This window comes from Euprymna scolopes, chromosome 22 (assembly GCF_053919585.1).
Source record: "Euprymna scolopes isolate OS-2025 chromosome 22, ASM5391958v1, whole genome shotgun sequence".
Lineage (NCBI taxonomy): Eukaryota > Metazoa > Mollusca > Cephalopoda > Sepiida > Sepiolidae > Euprymna > Euprymna scolopes.
The window spans coordinates 44,367,913-44,393,794 of record NC_136503.1 but is presented as its reverse complement, the minus strand read 5'-3'; the positions used below and the strand labels follow the sequence as shown (position 1 = coordinate 44,393,794).

At 33.6% G+C, this 25,882-nt stretch overlaps 2 protein-coding genes across 3 annotated transcripts in view; both read left to right on the top strand.

The window, feature by feature from the left end:
* Window positions 1-5,412, top strand: part of LOC145243385 (splicing factor 3B subunit 2-like) — a 56,640-nt gene extending 51,228 nt beyond the window's left edge. For both annotated transcript variants that reach the window (XM_080106219.1, XM_080106218.1), the window contains exons 19-21: window positions 686-884; window positions 3,213-3,413; window positions 5,193-5,412. In XM_080106219.1, the coding sequence (XP_079962345.1) occupies window positions 686-884; window positions 3,213-3,413; window positions 5,193-5,252 (460 nt within the window). In that variant the 3' untranslated portion in view covers window positions 5,253-5,412. The remainder of the gene's footprint in view (window positions 1-685; window positions 885-3,212; window positions 3,414-5,192) is intronic.
* A 12,298-nt stretch (window positions 5,413-17,710) lies between these two features.
* The window catches only part of LOC145243383 (serine/threonine-protein kinase 3-like), a 116,691-nt gene continuing 108,519 nt past the window's right edge, over window positions 17,711-25,882 (top strand). The window contains exon 1 of the mRNA XM_080106217.1: window positions 17,711-17,913. Coding sequence (XP_079962343.1) covers window positions 17,906-17,913 — 8 coding nt within the window. The 5' untranslated portion in view covers window positions 17,711-17,905. The remainder of the gene's footprint in view (window positions 17,914-25,882) is intronic.

Here is a 25,882-nt window from a genome sequence, read left to right as displayed (position 1 = left end):
CCGTATCCCAGGGTTCTACTGTGTGTGTATGTATATATATATATATATATATAAATATATATATATATATATACATATATATATATATATATATATATATCCCTGGATTCTACTGTGTGTATGTATATATATATATATATATATATATATATATAATAATTACTTAGAATCACTAGTTGCCCAGTTGTAAAATACACTTAAATGTGATATTTTAATTTATGCAGATTTCATATTTTTTTATTATGGAGTCAATTCTTTATCGATTATCATATATTATATTGTACCGAATATATAGTAGGGATTTCAGAAGTTTTAAAAAATACGATTTGCTAGAATCAAAATAAAAACATAGCGCTCGCACCACTCTGATACCTTGCGTTTCAGAGGAGATGCACTTTAAAAAAAATGAAAACAGGCAGATAGAAATAGTGAGTTTTATAAATTAAATTAAGAATGTAAAATTATAATTAACATTAATTATTTAATTTGATTATAATGAAATTATAATAATTCCTCTTAGTAAAATGTTTTACGTGTTTTATTATTTCCTCATAAGCTTAAGTAAATTTTAATGTTTGTAAAATGTTTTTAATCTTTATTCTATTTTTAATTAAGTAATTTTATTTGTTAGTTAATATTTAACTTTTATGCAAATATTTTTAACATTTTTTTTCCTTCCTCACAGTCTGGTGACACCAAGTGGTATAACATCAGTACCAATGGGAGTTGAGACACCTGACATGATAGAGTTGAGAAAGAAACGTATTGAAGATGCTATGGACCAAGGTGGAGATACACCTGCCCTGTATACAATCTTACCTGAGAAGAAGACTAATGTCGGAACCAATATGATGGGCTCAGCTCACATCTATGATATGACTGCTGTAAGTATGATTTTAAAGAAAAAATAAATTGCTGTTGAAATGTGTAAAGCATTTAAATAATTTATCACATACATAATAATTAAAACTCCTTGTGTTCTTACATAAGATTTAAATAATTTCATTGAAATAATTTATCACATAAATAATAATTAAAACTCTGTTCTTATGCTTTATAAACTGACTAGTTAAAGTACCCATCTACAAACAGATTTCTGGAATTTTCTTGCTCTATTAAAGCCCTCCATTTATTAGGGAGCAGGTTTTGAAAATCATAAGATTAATAACATTTGCATATCAGCAACAGAGGTGGTGTGTATTGTTTGTTATGTTTAGTTATTATACTTATTTGGTCATCAAGTCTAAGCTTGTCTTTGAAACTTGCATCCATCGTATCATTCTTAGTCTGATGATCAGGCTGTCTGGAGATACAGGCTTCTTGATCTAAAATGCACCAAACGTTTTTATTTTCCTTTCTATTTGCAAAACTCAATCATATCCTGCAGAGTCAAAAACAAAAATAATTTTCTCTACCAAAACAACCGGTACTTGTACAGTTTAATCAAGACATTAAAAAAAATGAAAATATCGAAAAAAAAAAGTTTAAATTGTATGTATTCGTTATGGAATGAAGTTCTCTGGATAAAAATTTCACTTAATTTCATGAAGTAGTTTTTTTTTTTTTTTTACAGCGAAAAACAATTTATAATACCGAGCAAAAGGTTCGATTTTTAGGAAGAAAAGCTAGTATCAAAGATGAGGGAGTGCCAGCACTTTACATTGAGTTATCTCCCCGTGGTGTGTCCAAAAAATTCCAAGATGTCTATCTTCAACGCGCTGTCATAAAAATATGTTTTTCCTCTGTAAAAAAAACTTCTCACTTAAATTAAGTGAAATTTTTTTTCAGAAATCTTCAGTCCAAAACGGATATGTACGATATAACCTTTTTGGATATTTTCAGTTTTTAATGTCTTGATTAAACTGTACACGTGCCAAACAATCAAACCAAACACCATGAATAAATATTTAAAGATATAAAATATAAATATTGTTGAAATATAAATATATATTGAAACATTAAAACATTTTTCAAAATTTCTGGATTCAGCATTCAAATAACCTAAAAAGGATTGATATGCCATAAAACAAACCAACCAAACAAGCAATCTGAAAACTTCAGAGGAAGATTAAATGTGGACTCTATGAGCAGATCTGTACAGAACATGAGACTTTGTGTTATATATGGAAGGGGACAGATCTCAATAATTGGAGAAGCAATGTAAATAAGTTTGAAAATAACATTTATTAAAAGGAAAAGGCTAGAATTGAACCCAGTAATCAAAAGTCAAAAGTGAATACATATTGCTATTTAGATGTGATTCCAGGAATTTAGTAAATTGTCATTATAGTAGAAATAATTATAAAACAAAGATAGGTCAGTTAGGAATAATAGACAATGGATTGAGGTTTGTTTTTGTGTTACATAGGCGTGCAGAGACATGTGTATTATGTAGAATCCACGTGACAGACTCTCACATTGTCTTAGTACATTTTGACGTCACAAAGAAAGATAGATTCAATATATTCAGTTAAGAGGGTTCAAAATCAGAGTTCAGTCAGTGTCGAGTTCGAGAGTTGAGTTGTAGATATATGTGAATAATAATGAAAGATATTTATTTAAATAATTTTGTGTGTGTGTGTGTGTGTTGAATATGGAGTTTGGTGTACCAAAAACACACCTAGCCAGAAGACATAAAACGGCTGACGGATATGGAGATGTGTTATATATGGAAGGGGACAGATCCCAGTAATTAGAGGAACGACGTAAATAAGTTTGAAAATATGTTAAAAGGAAAAGGCTAGAATTGAACCCAGTAATCAAAATTTAACAATGAATACATATTGCTATTTAGATGCAATTCCAGGAATTTAGTAAATTGTCATTATAGTAGAAATATTTATAAAGCAACGATAGGTCAGTTAGGAATAATAGGATTGAGGAAATTTCTAAAAGTCAGTCAAAACGCACGTTAAACCGAATATGATGAGTCATTTTACTTATATCATTCTCAATTTAAAATCCGTTCTTTGAAAAGTCAATTTATTATGTATTTTATGGTTCATATCTTGGCAATGTTCTCCTTTGCTAACATACTCTTATCACTGAAAACTCTGCAAACAACCATACTTAACTATCTTATTGTATAAGCAAGAAATTTCCAGTGAAAATAAACACTAAACCTTTAAAATGTCAACATCTAACTGAGATTTAAATATCAAGCAAAAGGTTAAAATTAATGATTTTTTTGTTGTTTTTCTTCTCATTTTCAGGTGATTGGAATGCCAAGCCAAAAGAGATTTGGTGAAAAGGGAACCACTGAAGCAATCGAAGTTGCTTTGAATCCTGAAGAGTTGGACATGGACACGGCAGCCATGCAAGCCAAATATGAACAGACAATGAGAGAACAGCAATCCCAACTTGAAAAAGAAGATCTAACAGACATGGTAGCTGAACATGCAGCTAAACAGAAGGTACTGACATTTTCCCCCTTTCTCCATAACTCCCTCTACCTCCTTCCCTCATTTTTCTAAATACACCCAGTTAGATAACTAAGTTGGTATATGTGTCAATGTTAATGTAATGCTTTGAGGATACTCGCTGGGATGGCCTTGTGCTAGACTTGGTTGCAGGTACAGAACCTTGTACATGTCAACTATAACATAAAGTACCAATATATTCAAAGTTATTTTTTTTACAATGAAACATTATTTCTATTTACTTGCCTCCTTATGAGGACACAAACACAAGATCAGTTTTTGTAATGTGGAAGAAAATCCAGCTCCTCCAAAAGAGCAGTCTGGATTGATACAAAAATTAAAATTCTCAGTCTAGGAGAATTTCATCAGTGGAAGAGGAGTTCTAAACAATTTTAATTTTAATGTATATTCTGAGGACAGAATAATTAAATTGTAGCATCAGAACAGATACTACACTTTGTTCTTAGCCAAAAGGCTAACAATAAGACACTGTTTTACTTAGTTTTACAGAAGATCTTTTGTTCTGACAGTCTTTACTTCTGTTTTAACTTCTTCCCCAGCACGAGTGACCAATTCTCTCATTTTCATTTTATTAAATGAGTGCTTGTGCATTGCATGTTGATTTCTAAAAAAAAAGAAAATGAATGCATAAAACACTATTGCATACTTATGCACCATGTTGAAATTAGTAAAAATTCCAAAAAATGATCAAGTAGAAGTTTTGTTAAAACTATTTTCATAAAAAAAAAATATAGCTATTCTCACTCTGCCATTTTTTAATTTAAAATGGCTGAAGCTAGCTGAAAGCAAGGGAGATAAATCAGTTTGTCATATGGAATAGGAACTATTTGGGTTATTATAGGTAAGTTTTTAAGAAAAAAATCACATATCAAACTAATAGCAATTTATTTATTTAAAAATAACTAAAATGAAATAAGACACAGCAAAACATGTACATATTGGTTGTTCAAGAATTAGAATTATTTGGTCAAACTGATAAACTATAGTTACCTCCCTTGGATTCTGAGAACTTTATCGTCTGTACAAAATACATTGATTCCATTTTGGAATTTGAATTTTTGTCCATTTCACAGATAACATGGGGAAGAAGGGGGGTTACACAAGTATATACAGCATAATTGATACCCTCACAGATTATGATATTGTCTATATCAAGTACAAATAAAGTCGGATCTATATTTTGATCATTTAAAAACTGATACTGTTAAGAAAGGTATGAACTCACAATTTCTAACTGCTTTGTGTTAAAATAGCAATTTGTGTTCAGTTATGTATACAATGAATCTGTTATAATAGTTATTGAGATTTGGCATTCTGAGATCCGATCTGAGAGTCCCTTAACGCTACAGAGTCGTGAGGGCACTGCATTATTTTCATGCAGCGTGTCTTGGGCAAGAACAACTCAGTGATGTCCACCCCCCTCTCCAGAGCACATACAGCACTTAGTATTACCAAATGGTCACCCATTTTAGCACTGACCAGGCTCAACATTGCTTAACTTTGGTTATTTAACAGGAAACGGTGTATCAATATGATTATGCCATATGCGCTGACATTAAATAACTTGGAAGGGGTTAATGTGCCCTTGAAAACAAATCAAATTCAAGATTATTCATCTCAATTCATATTTTTTCCATTTCTTCAACATTTCATTCTCCATCAAAACAATTTTTTCCTTTTCTTGTAATTAATTTAGTTTGTTCTCAAAATATCACCATTACAAATTCATTTTTTTTTTTTTTTTTTTTCCAGAAACGAAAACGGCAGCAAGATAGCGGAAAAGCCAAGAAATACAAAGAATTCAAGTTTTAGATATTTGTATAAAAGATCACCATTTTGCTATCATCTGTTTGAAACTGAAAACCTAAAAGAATCTTATCTTTTTCATCCACATTATTGGTCAAAATATCACCTTCAATTTCAATATCATTTTATCCTCTAGTAATAATAATAAAAAGAAAATATGGGCTTATTTGTTTGTTGTTTGTTTTATTTGTTAACGATAAAAGCTATATTACATTTCTCTTTGTCTGTTTGTCTGTCCGTCTATTTCACTTTTTTTCAGAAACTATTTGGTTGATTTGACTGAAATTTTGTATGAATCTTTATGTTAAAGTGCGACAAACTAAATATTATCGTATCCATTTAATGCATAGTTAGGGATCAATAAGGATTAGTATTTAGTGCAAAAAATGAGCACAAATTTAACCATATTCAACCATCCATTTGGCATGAAACTCATTCTAATTTAGTAGTCTATAAATCTTGCTTGTTTTTAACAGGCTAAAAAGTTGTTTTATTGTATAATGGGCTTTGGGGGAGGGGGGATGATTTATTCAGCTTCTGCTGATTGTGTTGCTGTTTACCAAGTTGTACTTCTCTACAAAGGCCATGAAGATTGTTTGTCTGGTTTTCATGAAGTCCTCTTCGTAGATTGCAGTTATTCTTTAGACTAGTAAGATCGCAGGTACACCCTTGACACAGAGCAGCAAGGTTCAGCAGTTGCATACAAAGTCTAGGAAAGTTTGACTCGGAACACATAAAGGAGTAGCAACTGCACATGTGCAGAAGCAGTGCTGTAATTCTTGCATGCGGAGGAAGATACAACCAGGCAATGAATGTTGCCAACTTCCCTGTTAGTTGGGTTGCTGCCTTAATACTGCTGAATTACTTTACCAGACACTTATTTCAGACAACATTATCAAGTGCTGATTTCAAAATGTAATAGGACTCTCTTTTTAATAATATTGATCAAGTGTGTGCAATCAAAGTTATAATGTTAACTAATTTACATATTGCTTTACAAGAGGACATCTCATTAATTAACTATTTCTATCATTTTTAATTTTAATAATTGTTTTGATTTTAATATAACGCCTTTCTATTACTTACAAAAAAGTTGTTTTGTTTTTTTTAATTGCATAAAAAATATAAAGTTCAGAGGTGGGAGCAGAAGTTTCTTGATTTTATCAGTTTTCCCAGACGATACTGAGGCACAGATCCCACTAGTAAAATATATGATTTTTATTATGGCTGTAATAAAGACTGTTTATTTTTAAACATTAGATAAAAAAATAAAAAGATGGAAAGGGCTAGCTAACCAGTTTTGAACCTTGTTCGACAGAGCTAAATTTAGATTAGGATTAAGAGAAAAAAAGTTACCTGAATTGATTTTTTTCAATAAGTTTTAAAATAAAGCTGTAGTATTGTTTTCTTCGGGGTGACAAATTTATCGTTCCAGCCTGTAGTATTGTTGAGTTGATGCAGCTATCACTAGTTTCCCCCCCCCCCTCTTTCTCTATCTCTCACCCCCTCCTCTCTCTCCCCCTCCTCTCTCTCTTAGACAGAGTCCAAAAATAACTCTCCAATTTAATAGGTCATGCATTATCAACTATGTTCCAACCTGTCCCATCACTGCAATGTTGCATCGCTTTGCCTGTTTTACAAGTACTTTTATGGAATAGGCTCTGATAATTGAAAGAAAAATGTTTATTTTATTTAGAAAGGGAAATATTGACTCTCCTATAAATAGAACATTTAGGGTATGTGTGATATATTTTAGAAATGAAGAGGCTACACGTTCAAGATAAAATTTACGTATTATGTTACGGAGCAAAGCAGTTCAGACAATTTTCTTCAATTTTTTCTTTCAGTTTGTGTATTCTAACCCATTTTTAGTCACTACACAAAGTTTCAAACCTATAGTAAAAAGTTTAGATAATCTGGGATTTAATGGGTGAAGCAGATCACATATTAGGTTAGATAGGGAGTAATTTTTAAATTACAATCAGTATCCCAAATGATTCGGTCAGATATAGTGTACCACTTCTTGCATCCACTCTTTAATACATATGGATGTCTTAGGCACTAGAGAGCATGGAAAACTGGAGAAGACATGGTTTTGGTGCATAGTAAGCAATATTGTAATGTGGTAGTTATAGGATCTGACATTGTGCAAAAAAAAGTCTCGGAAAGGAAAGAAATTTGACTCAACATTTGTTTTAGTTGAAATAAGACATTTATTCATGGTACTTTCCAAACTACGCCTGCATCTTGGTTTTACAAGTCTCTTTGTTCATCATGTGGTTAATAAAACTCTGTCATATCAGATGCGTGCTTTTTCTCCTTTCGTCTGCTCAAGTTCAGTCACTGTCATGCAGATTTTCCAAATCTCTCTTGCAGGCATGTGCTTTGCACTGACTGTCGTTTCCCATGGGTTTTAAAAAAAAAATCTCTCTCCGATTTTCTTTTCCTTTTTCTTCACTGTGACATCACCTTGCGCACCTGCTTGGTCATTTGCATATGTATCATGCCGCTGCTGCTACATATGTGTGTCACCGGTTCTGTTACACAACCTTATCAACTTGAATTAGTAAACACTTAAGTTTGCTAAAAACGGATATGAATTCTTTAGCATTGTCTGGCTATGGACGCCCTCCTTAATGCCAAGTTCCCAGGGAGCATTAAGAGATGATTCACTAGGAAGGGAAGGATTGTCGAAAGTAGAAAGAGCCATGAACCAGGACAAGTGTCCTCACGTCCAGATTGCATTTTTGAAATTCACCAGTTGTGACGATCAGGCTTTAATAGGATGTATTCCAATTCCTGCTGTACCTGTTCATTTGAACCTGAAATCATAAAAATTGTTTAATCATCTCATAAAATGTAAAGCAATAACATACTGAATTTTCAAGGGTTTATGACAATTTTTAATGTCTGGGAACTTATTGAGGACACCTCATATAACATTTTTAATCGTCAGCGTGAATCTTGGTACATTTCCAAGGATGTGACTGTCATCTATCTTCTATCCAAGCTAGCATCCAATTGCAACGTTGTAGTTACATGTTAACACGGACCTGAGTTTGTGTATGAAAGTCTCACTAAGGAACAAAGGAATTTGACTCAACGTTTTTTTTTAGTTGAAATAAAAGACATTTATTCTTGGTACTTTCCTAACTATGCCTGCATCTTGGTTTTACAAGTCTCTTCGTTCACCATGTGGTCAACAAAACTCTGTTGTATCGTGTCAAGCACATGCATTTTCTCTTCCAACATTGACATGTCTGCTCAAGTCCAGTTGCTGTCACATCGTTTTTATTTTTTTTTCAATCTTTCTTGTCAGTACATACTTCGCCTCATTATCATCGTCCACATGGTTCCAAATCTCTCTCCACTTTTTCTTTCCTATTCCTCTGCTGTGACATCATATCATGCCACGGCTTGGTCATTTGCGTACTTGTCATGTCGATGCTATCACAGTGGGGGATGCCCTTTTCTCTACCCTGCAACCTCTCTCCCACAGAAGAGACGTTGCGAGCCTATCCTTGTTTTATCGTTATTTCCATGGCAGGTGCTCGTCTGAACTCCAATCTCTGGTCCCCCCTCGCCAATCTTTCACAAAAAACACCCGTCTAGCTGAATCCACTGTGAAAAATTTCCCCCAGTCTATATCTGTGCCTAAATCAAAACGCGGATTCCATGAACAAAGCTTCTTTCTTAGAACTGCACGCCTGTGGAACTCTGTTCCGTCTGCCTGCTTCCCTCAGGACTACAACTTGGATGTGTTCAAGTCCAATGTTAACAAATTCCTAATGAACTGCCCCCTTAAGTAAACACTTCATCAAATCTCCACACTAACGTAATGTACTTGCAATAACCCTTATCCCTGAGTGGCTTCCGGGCCTTGATAAGTGGTGATCACTGTGTAAAAAAAAAATAAAATAAATAAATACACGTCAGCGTCTCTGTTGCAATATAGTTACATGCTACCTGCTGATATCAACCCTTTGGAGAGAAGGCATGAGCCGTTGCATACCTTAGAGTATGAGACACTCACAACATCCAAATACCAAAATCAGGAGATGTAGGTGTGAAACAAAGTTAATACACAGGTGATGATGTGGGATATATTTCTCCATGCCTGCCATAATAATGAAATGAGATTGAATAATATGTAGTTAATGAAGTTGGTCAAATTGAATATCCATTATGTATGCTCTCACTCATAGAAACTTGGGTGCTAAAATTCACAAACTCCGAGGTGGATAACTGTAGGGAAATGCGTGATGCATAATTCAATAGGTCGGTCATGGAACGAAATGAATGAAGAAGAAAGAAACAAAAATGGCTGCGTTATTTCTTTATATGCCTGCAATGTTACCACCTGATATGCAGATGAGATGCTCCTGGTTGGAGATAAAAGAGGGTTAATTTTTCAGAGAGCATGTTCATTTTGAAGTTGGATTTTGAAGAAGTAAGTTCGATCAGCAGAAGTGCTTTTGCAGTTGAGAGAAGGTGCGTTACGTATTTGGAAGTTGGAAGTTTGGACAATAGTGTCAAACTTAACCAAGAAATTGTTGATGTGAAGAGCAGAAGAAATAACACGCGGGTTATTTAATTATAGTAACATCAGGAAAAAACTCTCCATACAGTTGCATCCAAAGGGCTGACATCAGCCAGGTTGCATGTAGTTATATCTATATATTCTAGAAGATGGAAACTGATGTAAAATCTGCGCTTAACATCATAGTTTTAGTAATATTGCTCTAGCTTGTCACTGAAACCAGGTTTTGTAGAAAGAGAGCAAATAACAAACTGTAGATGAACTTTCAATAATGCTAGCACCCATTCTGTTCTTGAGTCTTCAGATTCCATAAGCAATGTTTCTGATAAAAGGGACAAAAGATGCTGTTAGCTGAGTCGGAGCTTGTTTTAGTGTGTAGAGATACTTTAAATATATATTAATTTCTTTTTTCTTGTTTTGTTGTCTTTTTATTAGCAAGTATGCTGGAGGTGAACGTTTTTATCTCGAATAATGTATGTTATCTGCTTGATAGTACAAGAATCCAGACATTGTAATAACTTCCAGGGTCTGTCCTATCAGCATGTGTATAATACTCCTGAGTTGTCATTTGATTGATGGAATCTGGACCAGGCAGGAGTTTCCGGTGGGGCCTCTCAATGCCATATTAATGGGAACTGCTACAACTTTTTTTTTCTTCAATATTTTACAAGGATAGTCTGTTCATTCAGCTTCTCTAACTTCTGTTTTCAACACCTCTACTGACCTCTTCCACATTTCCTAACTCCATTATGAAAATTTCAAAAGCATAAACTCAGATGGTCAATTCCTAATGTGGAACTGTACTACCAACTACCAGCCCCCTTTTCTATTGTGACCTATAAGATAAGAATGCAGTGGTCTATTTACATGAGTATTTACATGTGTATTTACATGTGTATTTATTTATTTATTTAACTTGGCCTTTTGGTCAAGAGCAGTAGCGCGCATGACCATTTGGATCGCGCGCCTCAAGTTGGTCCACGAAGGGACATCTGTTCCTGATCGGGATCTGATCGTTTACTTTAAACATTTGCTTAAAGTAAAGATCAGATGCGATTGGAAGAGGTTGCCTAGAGTGGAATTTGACAAGAGGTGGGTGCACAGCACTAGTTTGTGCATCCGTCGAGGAGCCAAGTTTCAATACGTGTTCCCTCCTTAGGCATGGCATGGGCGGTGCTGGGTCCTACGGAACCCATCCCGCCTAGGTTAGCATTATAAGTTCAGTAAAGTAACTCTTGACTGGTGGTACAAATGAGATCCTGTTCCTGATTTTATTTTTTGGTATTAGAGAACCTCTGAGTCTGCCCAACCCCCCTGCTCCTCATCTTTATTTTCTGATGCCCCCGGTCATCCCCCTACTCAGAGGTCACCTTCCTACCCCCCCCCCCCATCCGTTGCTTTATTTTCTCCCACCTCCATTAAGGCGACTTCCCCAAACCCCATTAGGGATGCTCTGCTTGTTTTCGGTTCCCCGGAAAACAGTGGGGGATCTAGCCACATAGAATAGTACAGGGGGGTCTTACTAACAACACATTAGTAGTTTTTTTTTTCTTTATTTTTGAAATGAACATTTTCATTAGTTTTTTCCCACTCCACGAACATTTTATGCCAATTAATTCAAGAACTCTTTCTAATGAAATCGAACTTTATTTTCTTACACATACACACACACAAAAAAAAAAAAAAAAAAAAAATGCACACACAACATACAGAAATGAATATACAAATTGTACATAGTTAAATTTTACATTGAACGCTGGGGTTATTAGTTAGATTAGGATCCACAGAGTGATTGAGGTATTTTGGTAAATGTTGCCAGTCAAGAGTAAGACTTCAAAGTCTCATCTGTTACGTAGTCAAAAAGACCCTGTACCCTCCCCCTCCCAATTTCTTGTAGGGCCTTGTGCCTAATTTTGTTGAATTGAATTTTTTGTACGTTTTTTATGTTCAATTTTTTCTTTCTCAATAAAATATATAAACAAGATCAAAGTGTAGTATCTGTTCCGGCAGATGCTGCAAGCTATGACTGGCAAAGACCAGATGTGGGGGCAACCCCACATGCCTGACCTTTAACCAGCTCCCATTTCCCACCTCTCGGGAGCTGGTCCCCTTTTCCCCTTCCCCCCCCTTCACTCCTCACATTAAAAATTGGCCTTGTGCCTAATTTGCTCGGTGGGGGAGCAAATAAATACCATCTGTTCCGGCAGATGCTGCAAGCTATGACTAGCTATGACTAGCAAAGACCAGATGTGGGGGCAACCCCAAATGCCTGACCATTAACCAGCTCCCATTTCCCACCTCTCGGGAGCTGGTCCCCTTTTTCCCTTCCCCCTCCCTTCACTCCTCACATTAAAAATCGGCCTTGTGCCTAATTTGCTCGGTGGGGGAGCAAATAAACACCATCTGTTCCGGCAGATGCTGCAAGCTATGACTAGCTATGACTAGCAAAGACCAGATGTGGGGACAACCCCACATGCCTGACCTTTAACCAGCTCCCATTTCCCACCTCTCGGGAGCTGGTCCCCTTTTTCCCTTCCCCCTCCCTTCACTCCTCACATTAAAAATTGGCCTTGTGCCTAATTTGCTCGGTGGGGGAGCAAATAAATACCATCTGTTCCGGCAGATACTGCAAGCAAAGACCATATGTGTGGGCGACCTCACATATAAGACCCTGGTCAATGTAGGGGCAACCCTTCATACCAATTGTCACTATCCAACTCCCCTACTCCCCGGGGAGTTGGTCCCCATTCCCCCTTCACTCCTCACTTTAAAAATCGGCCTTGTGCCTAATTTGCTCGGTGGGGGAGCAAATAAACAAAATCTGTTCCGGCAGATACTGCAGGCTATGACTAGCTATGACTAGCAAAGACCAGATGTAGGGGCAACCCCACATGCCTGACCTTTAACTAGCTCCCATTTCCCACCTCTCGGGAGTTGGTCCCCTTTTTCCCTTCCCCCTCCCTTCACTCCTCACATTAAAAATCGGCCTTGTGCCTAATTTGCTCGGTGGGGGAGCAAATAAATACCATCTGTTCTTCAGATGCTGCACTTCTATTTCTTGCTCTCTTTCGGTGGAGGAGAAATCCTTCACGACTGAGACAATTTTTATTTTTGTACCATTTCTCCACGTTAAAAAACGACCCTGGTGTCTAACTCTGTCCCGTGGGGAGGCATAGTAAATAGGTACATGTCTATTTACATGTCTATTTACATGTGTATTTACACGAGTTATGTATTTACACGAGTTAAGTATTTACATGAGTTATGTATTTACACGAGTTATGTATTTACACGAGTTATGTATTTACACGAGTTAAGTATTTACATGAGTTAAGTATTTACACGAGTTAAGTATTTACATGAGTTATGTATTTACACGAGTTATGTATTTAAACGAGTTAAGTATTTACATGAGTTATGTATTTACACGAGTTATGTATTTACACGAGTTATGTATTTACACGAGTTATGTATTTACACGAGTTATGTATTTACACGAGTTATGTATTTACACGAGTTAAGTATTTACACGAGTTAAGTATTTACATGAGTTATGTATTTACACGAGTTATGTATTTACATGAGTTATGTATTTACACGAGTTATGTATTTACACGAGTTAAGTATTTACATGAGTTATGTATTTACACGAGTTATGTATTTACACGAGTTAAGTATTTACATGAGTTAAGTATTTACATGAGTTATGTATTTACACGAGTTATGTATTTACACGAGTTATGTATTTACACGAGTTATGTATTTACACGAGTTATGTATTTACACTAGTTAAGTATTTACACGAGTTAAGTATTTACACGAGTTATGTATTTACACTAGTTAAGTATTTACATGAGTTATGTATTTACACGAGTTATGTATTTACACGAGTTATGTATTTACACGAGTTATGTATTTACACGAGTTAAGTATTTACATGAGTTATGTATTTACACGAGTTATGTATTTACACGAGTTATGTATTTACACGAGTTATGTATTTACACGAGTTATGTATTTACATGAGTTATGTATTTACACGAGTTATGTATTTACACGAGTTAAGTATTTACATGAGTTATGTATTTACACGAGTTATGTATTTACACGAGTTAAGTATTTACATGAGTTATGTATTTACACGAGTTATGTATTTACACGAGTTATGTATTTACACGAGTTATGTATTTACACGAGTTAAGTATTTACATGAGTTAAGTATTTACACGAGTTATGTATTTACACGAGTTAAGTATTTACATCAGTTATGTATTTACACGAGTTATGTATTTACACGAGTTATGTATTTACACGAGTTAAGTATTTACATGAGTTATGTATTTACACGAGTTATGTATTTACACGAGTTAAGTATTTACATGAGTTAAGTATTTACATGAGTTATGTATTTACACGAGTTATGTATTTACACGAGTTATGTATTTACACGAGTTATGTATTTACACTAGTTAAGTATTTACATGAGTTAAGTATTTACACGAGTTATGTATTTACACTAGTTAAGTATTTACATGAGTTATGTATTTACACGAGTTATGTATTTACACGAGTTATGTATTTACACGAGTTATGTATTTACACGAGTTAAGTATTTACATGAGTTATGTATTTACACGAGTTATGTATTTACACGAGTTATGTATTTACACGAGTTAAGTATTTACATGAGTTATGTATTTACACGAGTTATGTATTTACACGAGTTAAGTATTTACATGAGTTATGTATTTACACGAGTTATGTATTTACACGAGTTAAGTATTTACATGAGTTATGTATTTACACGAGTTATGTATTTACACGAGTTATGTATTTACACGAGTTATGTATTTACACGAGTTAAGTATTTACATGAGTTAAGTATTTACACGAGTTATGTATTTACACGAGTTAAGTATTTACATGAGTTATGTATTTACACGAGTTATGTATTTACACGAGTTATGTATTTACACGAGTTAAGTATTTACATGAGTTATGTATTTATGGAGGTCAGTGTTTTTTTTTTTTTCTGATCGAACAAGATTTCATTTGATACCTTGTTCTACATTTCAAACTTTAAGTACAGATAGCAAAAAGGTAGTACCTTCTTTCGTGTAACAGACTTTGACTGAGCTTTAAAGCTTCTTATTATTCTTTGTTTTGTTGTTACATATGATGGAGATAGGGGCCAGGACCCTTTTCATCAAAACCTGATGGCTGATCCTGGTTGTGATGGCTAGAGGTGCCACTTTCAGAGATATTTACACCATTGTTGATCTCTTCTTGCATGGTGTATAAACGGGTAGAGAGGCTCTTTTTATGCTGGTGCTGGCCTGCCAGTATGTATTTTTGTTTTTATTCATATTTTTATATGAGTTGCTCATTGTCGCCATTTGTTTTTTAATTTTATTATTAAAAGCTGTCATCTATTAATAGAGGGAGTGCTCCCATCTGCAACCATACTGAATGGCTTGAGGAGAGAACACATCATTTTTTTTTTAATATTTGGTCAGGATTGACTTCAAATGGGAAGTGTGTTCATGTCAGAGTCTGTGACAAATTGCTATACAGAAAGACTGAAGACGCCCGAGGATGGGATCTAGTAGGTATTCAAGTTCTCTCCAGAAATACAAAATAGTGTATTACAGAAAGTTTACATGACTGCCATCAATGACTTTCACCATGACTACCACAACACTTTGTCGTAACTCCGTTCATAGGCTTTGGAAGATCCATCTTACTCTTGAAACAGCATAGATGACATCACACAGTATCATTTCCAAACGTCAGGGATCTACGTATGTTGCAACCTTCCAGTAGTTAAAATCCATCTACAAAAGACCAAACCTGACCTGATGTTCCTGTGCAAAACCAGCATTAGCCTTTTAAGTTCAAACAATGACTTCAAAATTATAACTTATTCTACCATGTCTTCAAAGCTCAACTCTCAAGACCGCCATGAGCATTGCATCCGTGTTTACATCAGGGGCGGTTTTCCATGTGTTAGAGACATTATCGATGAAGACCCTGAATTACTATTTATGTTTTTGTGTAGCCGTTATACACAGTACCTTGTTTATCTTTGCTATTAAACTTTGCTTTTATCACCTCCACAATGAAGATATTGACTAAATTTATAAAAACTGTGACTTGTTCAATGAAATCAGAGTTTTTCTTACACCTGTAGTGTACCTCGTCTCTCAGCAATGTCAACTATGCCCATCCAAGAAACATTGACATGAGTGCCCGGAGCTGAAATTTATTTGTCTGCTACTATCTCTCCAGTGAAAACTCAGCCACCTAGAAAGTAAATGCACATGCACACACACACACACACACACACACACACACACACACACACACACACACAATGTAATTTTGAAACAAACTTTCCGGCACTTTTGTCTATTTCGTATTCAAGAACTTTAAAACTTCTCAACAAACTTTGATCTTTCAATGTATATTTTACATCTCTGTAAAATTGTTGATATACATATGTATAAATATGGTTTGCTTGTTAACTCCCGCTTTTATTCACAAAATCCTGTGTTTGAATTTAACACTTATTAACTGGTGACCTGTTCATAAGTCATGTTTTCAGCCATCTTTTTCTTTCGTCAATTTAGCTACATATATATTGTTAACGTTGTTCTTAGCACTTTTCAGAGATGCTAATCGACAAAATATACTACCTGAAGCCAGGAGCAGCGCCACGTGCTCAATTCCTTTTTAACACACAAGGCGACATCCAAGATAACCATGTGTAGTTAAAAATCAAGTTTCACCCAGAAATGCTTCTTGTGACTACATGAATATGCATATTTTACGAAATCTCTTTTGGGCACTTTGAACTCTCATTCTTCACAAACTTTAATTTTCATTGTCTTATCAAGTTGGTGAATAAAATTAACTAATTTGGTATGGCTAGACATTTTGATACTGTCATATCTGCAACACTTTATTTTCCCCTTCCTTCCACATGTCTAGTGTAGCGTAACTTCCATGGACAGACTTTCTTTGCAAGGGTCTTCCGTTTGTGGAACATATTACCGTGGGATTGGTACCCTGATTACAACTTAGTTGTCTTCAAATCCAATGTCAACAAATTCTTGTCAGTAATCAGTTCATACCATTGATCAATGTCAGTACTCTCATAGTTCCTCATCTTTCGGCTGACAACCATTTTCATCTCATTAACCCACATCCACGAGTGGCTTTTGGTCTTGATAACTTGTAACCCAATAGTAAAAAAAAAAAAATGTTCACACAAATTTGAATTTTTACACCTTATTCTTCAAACGTTGATTAAACTTGGCTAGCAGCTCAACTGATAAACGTTTTTTTTTTTTTTGTTTTTTTTTTTTACTATTTAGTTATTTATATTTCAGTTTTCTTCCACAAGTGACACAAGGGTCGAAAAGTGGGATTGAAAAGTCAGCACCCCGAGGGGAGGGGCACTCTGACCTCGCAAAAGATTCCTGGGCATTCCCCGGTAGAGGCACCTCAGGCGATTCCGATTAGCAATAAACTAACCCCCTTCTCAAAAAGAGAAGCCAAAGCCTGAGAAAGTGGGCATTCTAGAACTGCACAGAACTAATATTACACCGCAATCAACAGAGAAAAGGTAATTACAAGAATCGTGCAGATTCTGTTGATTTGGAGGCCCCGAGGGAAAAAGTCCCTGGCGATTAAATGGGTTAAGTTTCGAACTTAAGCAAATGTAAGCACATTAAAGAAGGAAGAGTGAGTAATATTTTATATAGTTTTGTACATACAATCAATAAATAAATGATTATTTTTTAAATAATTTATTTAAGATATAAGAATCAGTTTTGCACGTCTTTCTAGATACTAGAAGATGATGCTGAGGAGAAAGAATGATAATAATGATGATGATGATGATGATGATGATGATGATTACGACGATGAGGCGAGAGTTGAAAGAACGAGACTTCAGTACGAGATTTGTGTTATGGAGGTAGAATGTAGCTTTTTCCGTAAAGGAGGATATCGTTGCACGGTTCTTGCTGGATTTACCTAAGAAGCCAGCCTCTGCAATTCTCGGATCAAATGTCACATGTACACACGGAGTTAGAATTAAGATATAAACAACAAAATGTCGCGGTAGGTATTTTTCTTGTCCACTTTTTTTTCTACATCGCAAGTCTACCTCCCCACCCCACCCCATCGGTACCTTTTTTTTTTTTTTTTTCAATTACACATCCATGTTTCCAATATGGCCGAACGTACGGAAAAAGAAAATATACTTTTTTTTCCCTTATCTTTCGATAATGTCTTTACAAAGGATTTTAGTATAAGTTTATCTTCTATTTCGTACACGTTTGAAGATTTGTTTTATAAGTTCAGCGATTTGATTGCATGGAATAAAAACTATATCAATCTATTTTGGTTCACTACACTCAACTTTTTTTTTTTTTTTTTTGCACTCTCTTTTTTTTTTATATTTTTTCCCCTTTTTTCGGAGCCCAATTTAACCTTGTTCTAATCACGTTTTTCTTTTTTAATAAAATAATACATTTTAATCATTTAAAAATCGTTGAAATATATAAAAAACTATACGTGCAATCTATATTTATTTCAGTTCGTAAGCTATGAACATAGTTTTTTTTTCCAAAATGTAATCTTCCGACTTTTTATTTTCACTTTTGTAAATTTAGTTTTCAATTTTGTTCAATTTGCTGTTGCTTTTTTTTTTTAATTGAAAGTTAAAAATATTTTATGTGATAAGATTTTAAAACATTTTAATGCAATAAAATAAACATGGCCGCTAGCGATTAAAACATTGAATTCAATTTAGCTGCTCCTCAAAAATCAATATGTAAATTTATCCCTGCACAAGTTTTGAATTTGTTTTCCGTATGTTTTTATTTATAAACTAAAATACCTGTTCCAAAGTGGGTAAAGTTACTTCCTTGAACTGAACTGTTTTTTTGCGCCACTTTTCTGTCTTCTCACAAAAATTACAATCAAGATATAATGCTTACTGAAACTGTCTAAAATTTAAGGCTTAAACTTAAGGTGTCTTAAAAAATGGAAATTCATGGAATCTTGTTTAATTGGTGTCTATTGACTTACAACTGGGACTCGTGCTCCTATTATACCCCCTAAAACACTTTAAAATACCCCAAAGAAACTGAAATTTTGGAAATATTAATTTACGTCTGATATCGGTAAAATTGACTAATTTACTCTGGTAGAATCTCGAAAAAATAGTTCGTCTTAATCTATTAGTCAACATTATCTTAATATCTATTAAAATTTTACAAAATGGGACGTATCTGAATTTTAGCAAAGGGCTTCCACGCCCCTTTTTAGCCCTTTGCATAAAACTAAATTAAACTAAATGTAGTCCACATCCCAATCCCCTTACGCTTAAGAGCTGTGTTCAAAAATTCATCATGATCGGTTAATTAGTTTAGAATCGAATGCTGTACATAAAAATAAACGGTGCTACTTACTGATCCGCGCTATTTTTTAAATCGTATTTCCAAGTTTAATTAAAGTTTTATGTTTTTATTCAATTGTAAGGTTGAAGTATAGAATAGGTACAAAATACGCTCCCCTCCCCATGTTAAGAATGGTTTTTTAAATAACGTTACTATTTACGTCCGGATATCACTCTCTGTACTAGTACCAACTATTTTATTTATACTATATTTTGATACTTAACTTTGATCATTCGCATAGACATCAAAACGAAAATCTGACATTTATAAGTTGGAATTTTATTAGTATTACTATTTTGTTTCATTTTTGATTTTTGAGCGATTATCGAGACTCTGCAACAGCCCCACGTCTGCCATTTTGTTGCTCTAACTTTGCATTCGGCATTACTCGTGTTTCAAACTAAATAAACGCTTTAAGATAAATACAAAACTTATCCAGGTAGGTAGGAGAGTAACTAACTTATCTTGCCTTTGGTAACATTTGTTATGTATTTGTTTCTTGGTGAATTTTTCGTTTTGTTATCTATGCTAATAAACTTTTTGGTATTCATGCAGAGAGTGATCCGTGCTGAAATAATGTTATTATTTAAAAAGCCATTAACATGGGGAGGGGATGGTGTTTTGTACCTATTCTGTACTTTAATCTTACAATTGAATAATAATAATAATAATAATAATAATAATAATAATAAACTTTAATTAAACGTTGAAATACGATTTAAAAAATAGCGCGGATCACTCTCTGCATTAGCACCAACATTTTTTTTATTTACAGTCGAAAATAGGAAGAAAGATTTTTTTTATTTTTGCATTATGAACATTGAACAAAGTTAAACATTAACTTTCATGTCGCATATGGAGAAAAATAAACCCTTTTAACATTTTATAAAGACAATGATTGAATGAAACATGTCAGTGCCTGTTATAAAATTTGCGATCAGCTCCATTTATTTGGTCAGTCATTTTCAAAACATCCAACAAATCCATTTCGTGCGTGGAGAGCCCGAAAAGGGGGAGGGGGGGTCACGTGATTTATTGTACCTCAAGTGGTTTTGTTAATCTCTTACTCGTATTGTAGGAAAATGTTTTCGGTAAATGTGGTTATCGAAATACCTGAAGTGAAAATACCCCGCTAAAAAAAAATCGCCCGTGTCCATCAAACTTAACCACCGAGCCGGAACAGGAAAACTAAATGAAACTATATTTATTTTTATTATTACCAGAAAAGATGTATTTCCCCTGTTATTTATTTGGGTAAGAAACGAATTACGGTCAATTTTTACGACGTGCCCCAGCGTATTATAAGCACTTTCTTACTAAAATGAAATTTTTTTCCATGCGTACATTTTTTATTGATATTATTTTATTAAGAACGAATTACTATTTCGTTATCTTTCTTACTAAAATGGAATAAAACGAAAGTAAATATCTTTTTCGTAATAAGCCAGCCACAGCCACCCATCAAAAATCACTTCGGGTCAAATTCTGTAGAAGTTAACCATTTTAAAGTGCTTGAGTCAAGCACTTTAAAATGGTTAACTTCTACAAGCACTGCTTGGCTTGACAAGTATTTGCTATTGCTTGTTGGGGTGGAATTTGACAATACCAGTAGGGTAAAACTTGCGGGAAACGTTGTTTTACGGTTGTTTTAAAAATGGAACGGAATTTAAAATTTCGTTTCGTTTTACGTCCAACTCGAACTCGCCATTCACATTCGACATGTCAACGTTTCTAAGTTTTCAGGTATTCTGACAAGGTTGGGAGGGTTCTTAAGCCGCTCTTAACATGGGGGGGGGGGTTGGAAGTGTCTATTCCACAATCCGTTCATAACATAGAGGTTGATGTTTATTCGTTGTAAGCATGCCCGAAAACAAGTGTTTAGACCGAAAATTGTCGGAGGAGTTTGGTAGAGTTCTCAAAGGTCAAATCGTTGAATTTTGACCCCTTAATCGCCAAACTTCTGGCCGAAAACCGATAACATCGATTTTCCCAAATCTCAATACCCTGTATATCAAATTTCGAGTCTGTAGACTAAAAATTGACAAAGTTATTGCGTAGGGAAATGTACACACACAGACACTTTCACTTTTAGAGAAAGAGATATGCGATTAAAAAAAAAAAATTGATAAAAGCGTTTACATATATTATTATAATGGGGTAAAAAACATTTATTTATTTTTTTTTAATCGTATTTCTTTTCGAATAACTATGTTTTAAGTTAATATGTTATATATATTTTGTCAAACTATATATTTTAAAAATATTTATTTACACAAATATGAAAAAAAACTGTCATATTTTTTTACAGTTTTAAGTTACTGTTTAATCAAGTTAATATGATATATATGCGCGATTAAAAAATAAATGATAAAAAAGTTTACGTATTTTTATATATTTTTATTATAATGGGGTGAAAAAAAACAAACTATATTTGGAAATTGTATCGATTCTGTGTTTCCATACCAGAATTTACAGACGCGGATGCCAACTTCCGATGTGGTTGAAAGTTTTATTCACCATTACCTCGACATTTCCAATGTGAACGTGGAGTTGGTTGGACTTATGTAAAAAAGAAATACCAAAAAGTATATACCAAATTGACTTTTCCGTTTCGAAATAAAATTATTTCGTTTTTTATTAATAAAATTTTATAAAAATTAAATACCTCGATTTAAAAAATTTTTTTTTTTTTTTTATAAAGTACGATTGTTGAATGTTATTCTTTGGATTACTTGCGATTTTATTTTTTGACAAGTTAAAAAAGATTAAAACTGAACGAAATTTGAATTTCTGTTATATTTTCTTTTGACAACTATAAAACAGAGCGTTCTCCGCAAGTTTTACCGAACTTTTCATCTCCTTGGAACTTGAAAGAAAAAAAAAATCAATATTTAGAGTTTTGAAAAGGAGTGCTCAGTTTCTATATTTTGGTTCATAGCAGTCGCAAGAGAATGAATATTTTATTTTGCATATTATTTACCATATTTCCATAACTAGGCCGAATTCATACTGATTATTTTTTGTAATTGTATCTTATGTAGTTTCTGGCTTTTAGCCACGATGTGCACTCACACACTTCTGTTAAGATTTATTTTATATAAATAGATTACTTACATTGCATTTTTTTTTTTTCATAAAATTCAAATTAATAAAAGTAGTGTCAAATCTGTTGAATCAGAACGAAAAGAAAATCGGTCGAAAATGTAATGCTCTACAAGTCTTGCCCAATTCCACCTCAACAAACAATACTTGTCAAGCCAAGCAGCCCAAGCACTTTAAAATGTTGATAACTTTTACAGAATTTGAACCAAAGTTATTTTTTTTTTCATGGATGGCCGGAGGCCGGCCTATTACGAAAAATATATTTTCGTTTTATTTCATTTTAGTAACAAGGATAACTAAATTATAATTCGTTTATACTAAAATAATAACACTGTAAAATAGGTACGCATGGAAAAAAATAACAATTAGAATCAACAATTTTCATTTTAGTAAGAAAGATAACGAAATGGTAATTAATTCGTTCTTACTAAAATAATTTCGTTTTCGAATTCCGGTTCGGTGTTTAAATTTGAACGCGAACGATTTTTTTTTTTTTTTTTTTTTTTTTTAGCGGTGATTTGGTCAGGGTATTCCAATAGTCACATTTACCTGAGTTTTCACCTCAACTTCGATTTAAGTTCTCCCTTTTATTTCATCGGATTTAATCATGGCGGACGAAAACACTACGACTCTCACAATCGTATAAAACTTTTTCTTGAATAAAAAAAACTATTTGATCAAATTACATGATTTTTTGAATATTTCATTTTCCTTTCGTAACTAGTACGTACATCATACAGACTTTTGTATTTTCTTTTAATTGCCGCCATAAGTGTCAATCTGAATAAGTACATAAAAACAACATTTAATGAGGGAACAGTAAAACATGTAATCTAAAGAAAAACACGTTTGAAATGTGTAAATACGTTACAAGAAGCGTAATTTTCACAAAATGGAGTCTCACGGGATGCCATCATATTGTTTTTGGGGTACTTTTGCAGAATATGGATTGTGCTATTTTATTTTGATAGGATTTTCGGCAGTCCTTGCAGTTAAATCATGGCAAAGTTCGACAACTCTAGAAGGGTCACATCAGTATTTTATACCGTCAAATCACGATTACGAATTATTAGTTTTAAAATAAAATATGTAATATAAAATATGTAATTAATATAAAAAATATTTTGTAATTAATATAAAATATGAAAATTTGTTCCATTCCCATCTAATGGAAGAGTTGTGGAGACGGCGTGAGAAAGGACACGCATTTCCACGAATTATTAAAAGCATAAGACAATACACTTTTTAAGAAATGTTTCATTTTCAATGTTTAATTTTCAATGTTTTATTTTATATAAATTTATATTTTGTTACTTCAGATTTTATTTTGTTTGTTTTTCTGTTAAGACAATAATACACTTTCTAAAAATTGTTTCATTTTTCTGTTAAATAGTTATAAATATATAAAAATGTATATTTTGTTCGTTTACTTTATTTAATCAAGTGATTACTTCTAATATTAACATATTTTTTATATTACATATGTTTTTATTTTAAAACTAATAATTCGTAATATTCGTGATTTGACGGTGTAAAATACTGATATGACCGTTCTCGTTCTAGAGTTGTCGAACTTTGCCGGGACTTAACTGCAAGACTGACCAAACCACTCTCCCTATCTATGTTAAGAATGGCTTTCTAAATGTTATTTCAGCATAGTTCAATAAGTGCACCACCAGTACCAAATTGTTAGATGAAAGTACAGAATAGTTTAAAAAAATCCCTCCCACGATGTTAAGAATGGGTTTCTAAATGTTATTTCAACACGTATCGTATGTTATATCACTAAAGACGAAAAAAATACTAAAAGGCATTTTTTTCCTATTACTATGTAATACTAAATTGATTTTAAGTCCAAAACGTTTTTAGTGTTATTATCGCTTGTACACTAATTTTTTTCAAATATTTTGAAACTTTGAAGAAAGATAAATTTACGATTTTAGTGAGTATTGATAGGGCCACAAAACTGACCTCATCATCCACGAATGTGTAAAGCCGACCAAACGATGTAGCACTTTCTGCACTCTCGCTATCCAACCAATGCAGCTTGAAAGATCTGAGTTCGACCTTGTGGGGGAGGCAAATAAATACGAACTAACTACAATAAGTGCGACTTGACTCTCTTCAGCAGAAAAGCATCAAAATCTTAATATTTGGCTTTAATACTCTAGTCAGTTATCCAATGACCTAGACTTAATATGTCGAAATTACATTACAAACATGATCCAGTAGAAAAATAGGCGGATCTGAACAAGGACCCCCCCCCCCAATTTTTATAGTATATTTTAGTATGTAGTAGTATAATTTTCAAGGTTGGGGGTATTTATTCTGAAAGCCGTTCTTAACATGGGGAGGTTGGGCCTGTTTATACTACGCCGGTTAGATCGTAAAAAAAATATCAACTGCAGAAATACTGGATAAAATTATAGGGGCGGTGATTCTTGTTCAGGGCTGCCCCAAAATAATTACAAATAAAAATAGAATTTATCGATTTATTGAGTTTTATCGTATTTTGTAATGTGAAAGAGTTTTATGAATAATTCAACAAACTAACATCTGAAATAAGTTAATGTCATTAAGAAAAAAAAAAAAAAGGTAAATTTTTACTTACTTCCCACCTTCACAATCACACTTAAAATGACGACATTTAAAGGGTTTCGGGTATGCTGAAAATGAATATCGCATTTAAATTTGCCGTAAAGAAGTAGGTTTCCAGATATTAAGCAATGTAATTCTTTATCACTGGTGGCCATTGTTGCAAGTGCGCATATTTTTGACGTTCGCGCTTGCACGTACAATAATGGCCGCCAGTGATAAGATAATTACATTGCTTAATATCTAGAAAACTACTTGTTTGCGGCAAATTTAAGGTTAAGATTAGCAAGATGGGGTCCGAAAATCCAGCCTCGTTCCGAGGCATAACCTAGAACCTTTGAATAAAGTGCCGAGTTGTTAACTTCGAACAACAGAAAAACGGAAAAGGTGTAATATACAACAAAAAATGTTACCAAAGGCAAGATAAATTAGAAGAAAAACGAGAAGCAATTCAAGAGTTAAAGGAAACAATTCAAAGAATTTTCTAGCATTTATTGCTATAGACAACATTTTAGAATTAGATTTTTTTAATTAAAGTTCAAATAATTAGGATTTTTTAAAATTCAACAGTTCAAATAATTAAAAAAAAAATTATAATCAAACAGTTGAAAGAATTAGAAATTATTTTTTACATTTAAACAGATCCAAGAGGTAAAAAAAAAGCTAATTCTAAAATTTCGTCTATAGCAATAAATAATCGAAAATTCTTTGAACTGCTTCTTTCTTTAATTCATTGAATTGCATTTTGTTTTTCTTTGAACTTATCTTGCCTTTGGTAGCATTTATTTTTTGTATATTACACCTTTTCTGTTGTTGGAAGTTAACAACTCGGCACTTTATTCTAGGTTCTGCCTCGATACCTGTGACAGTACCACCTGATCTCCCACCTTCGGAATGAGGCTGGATTTTCGGATCCCATCTTGCTACCT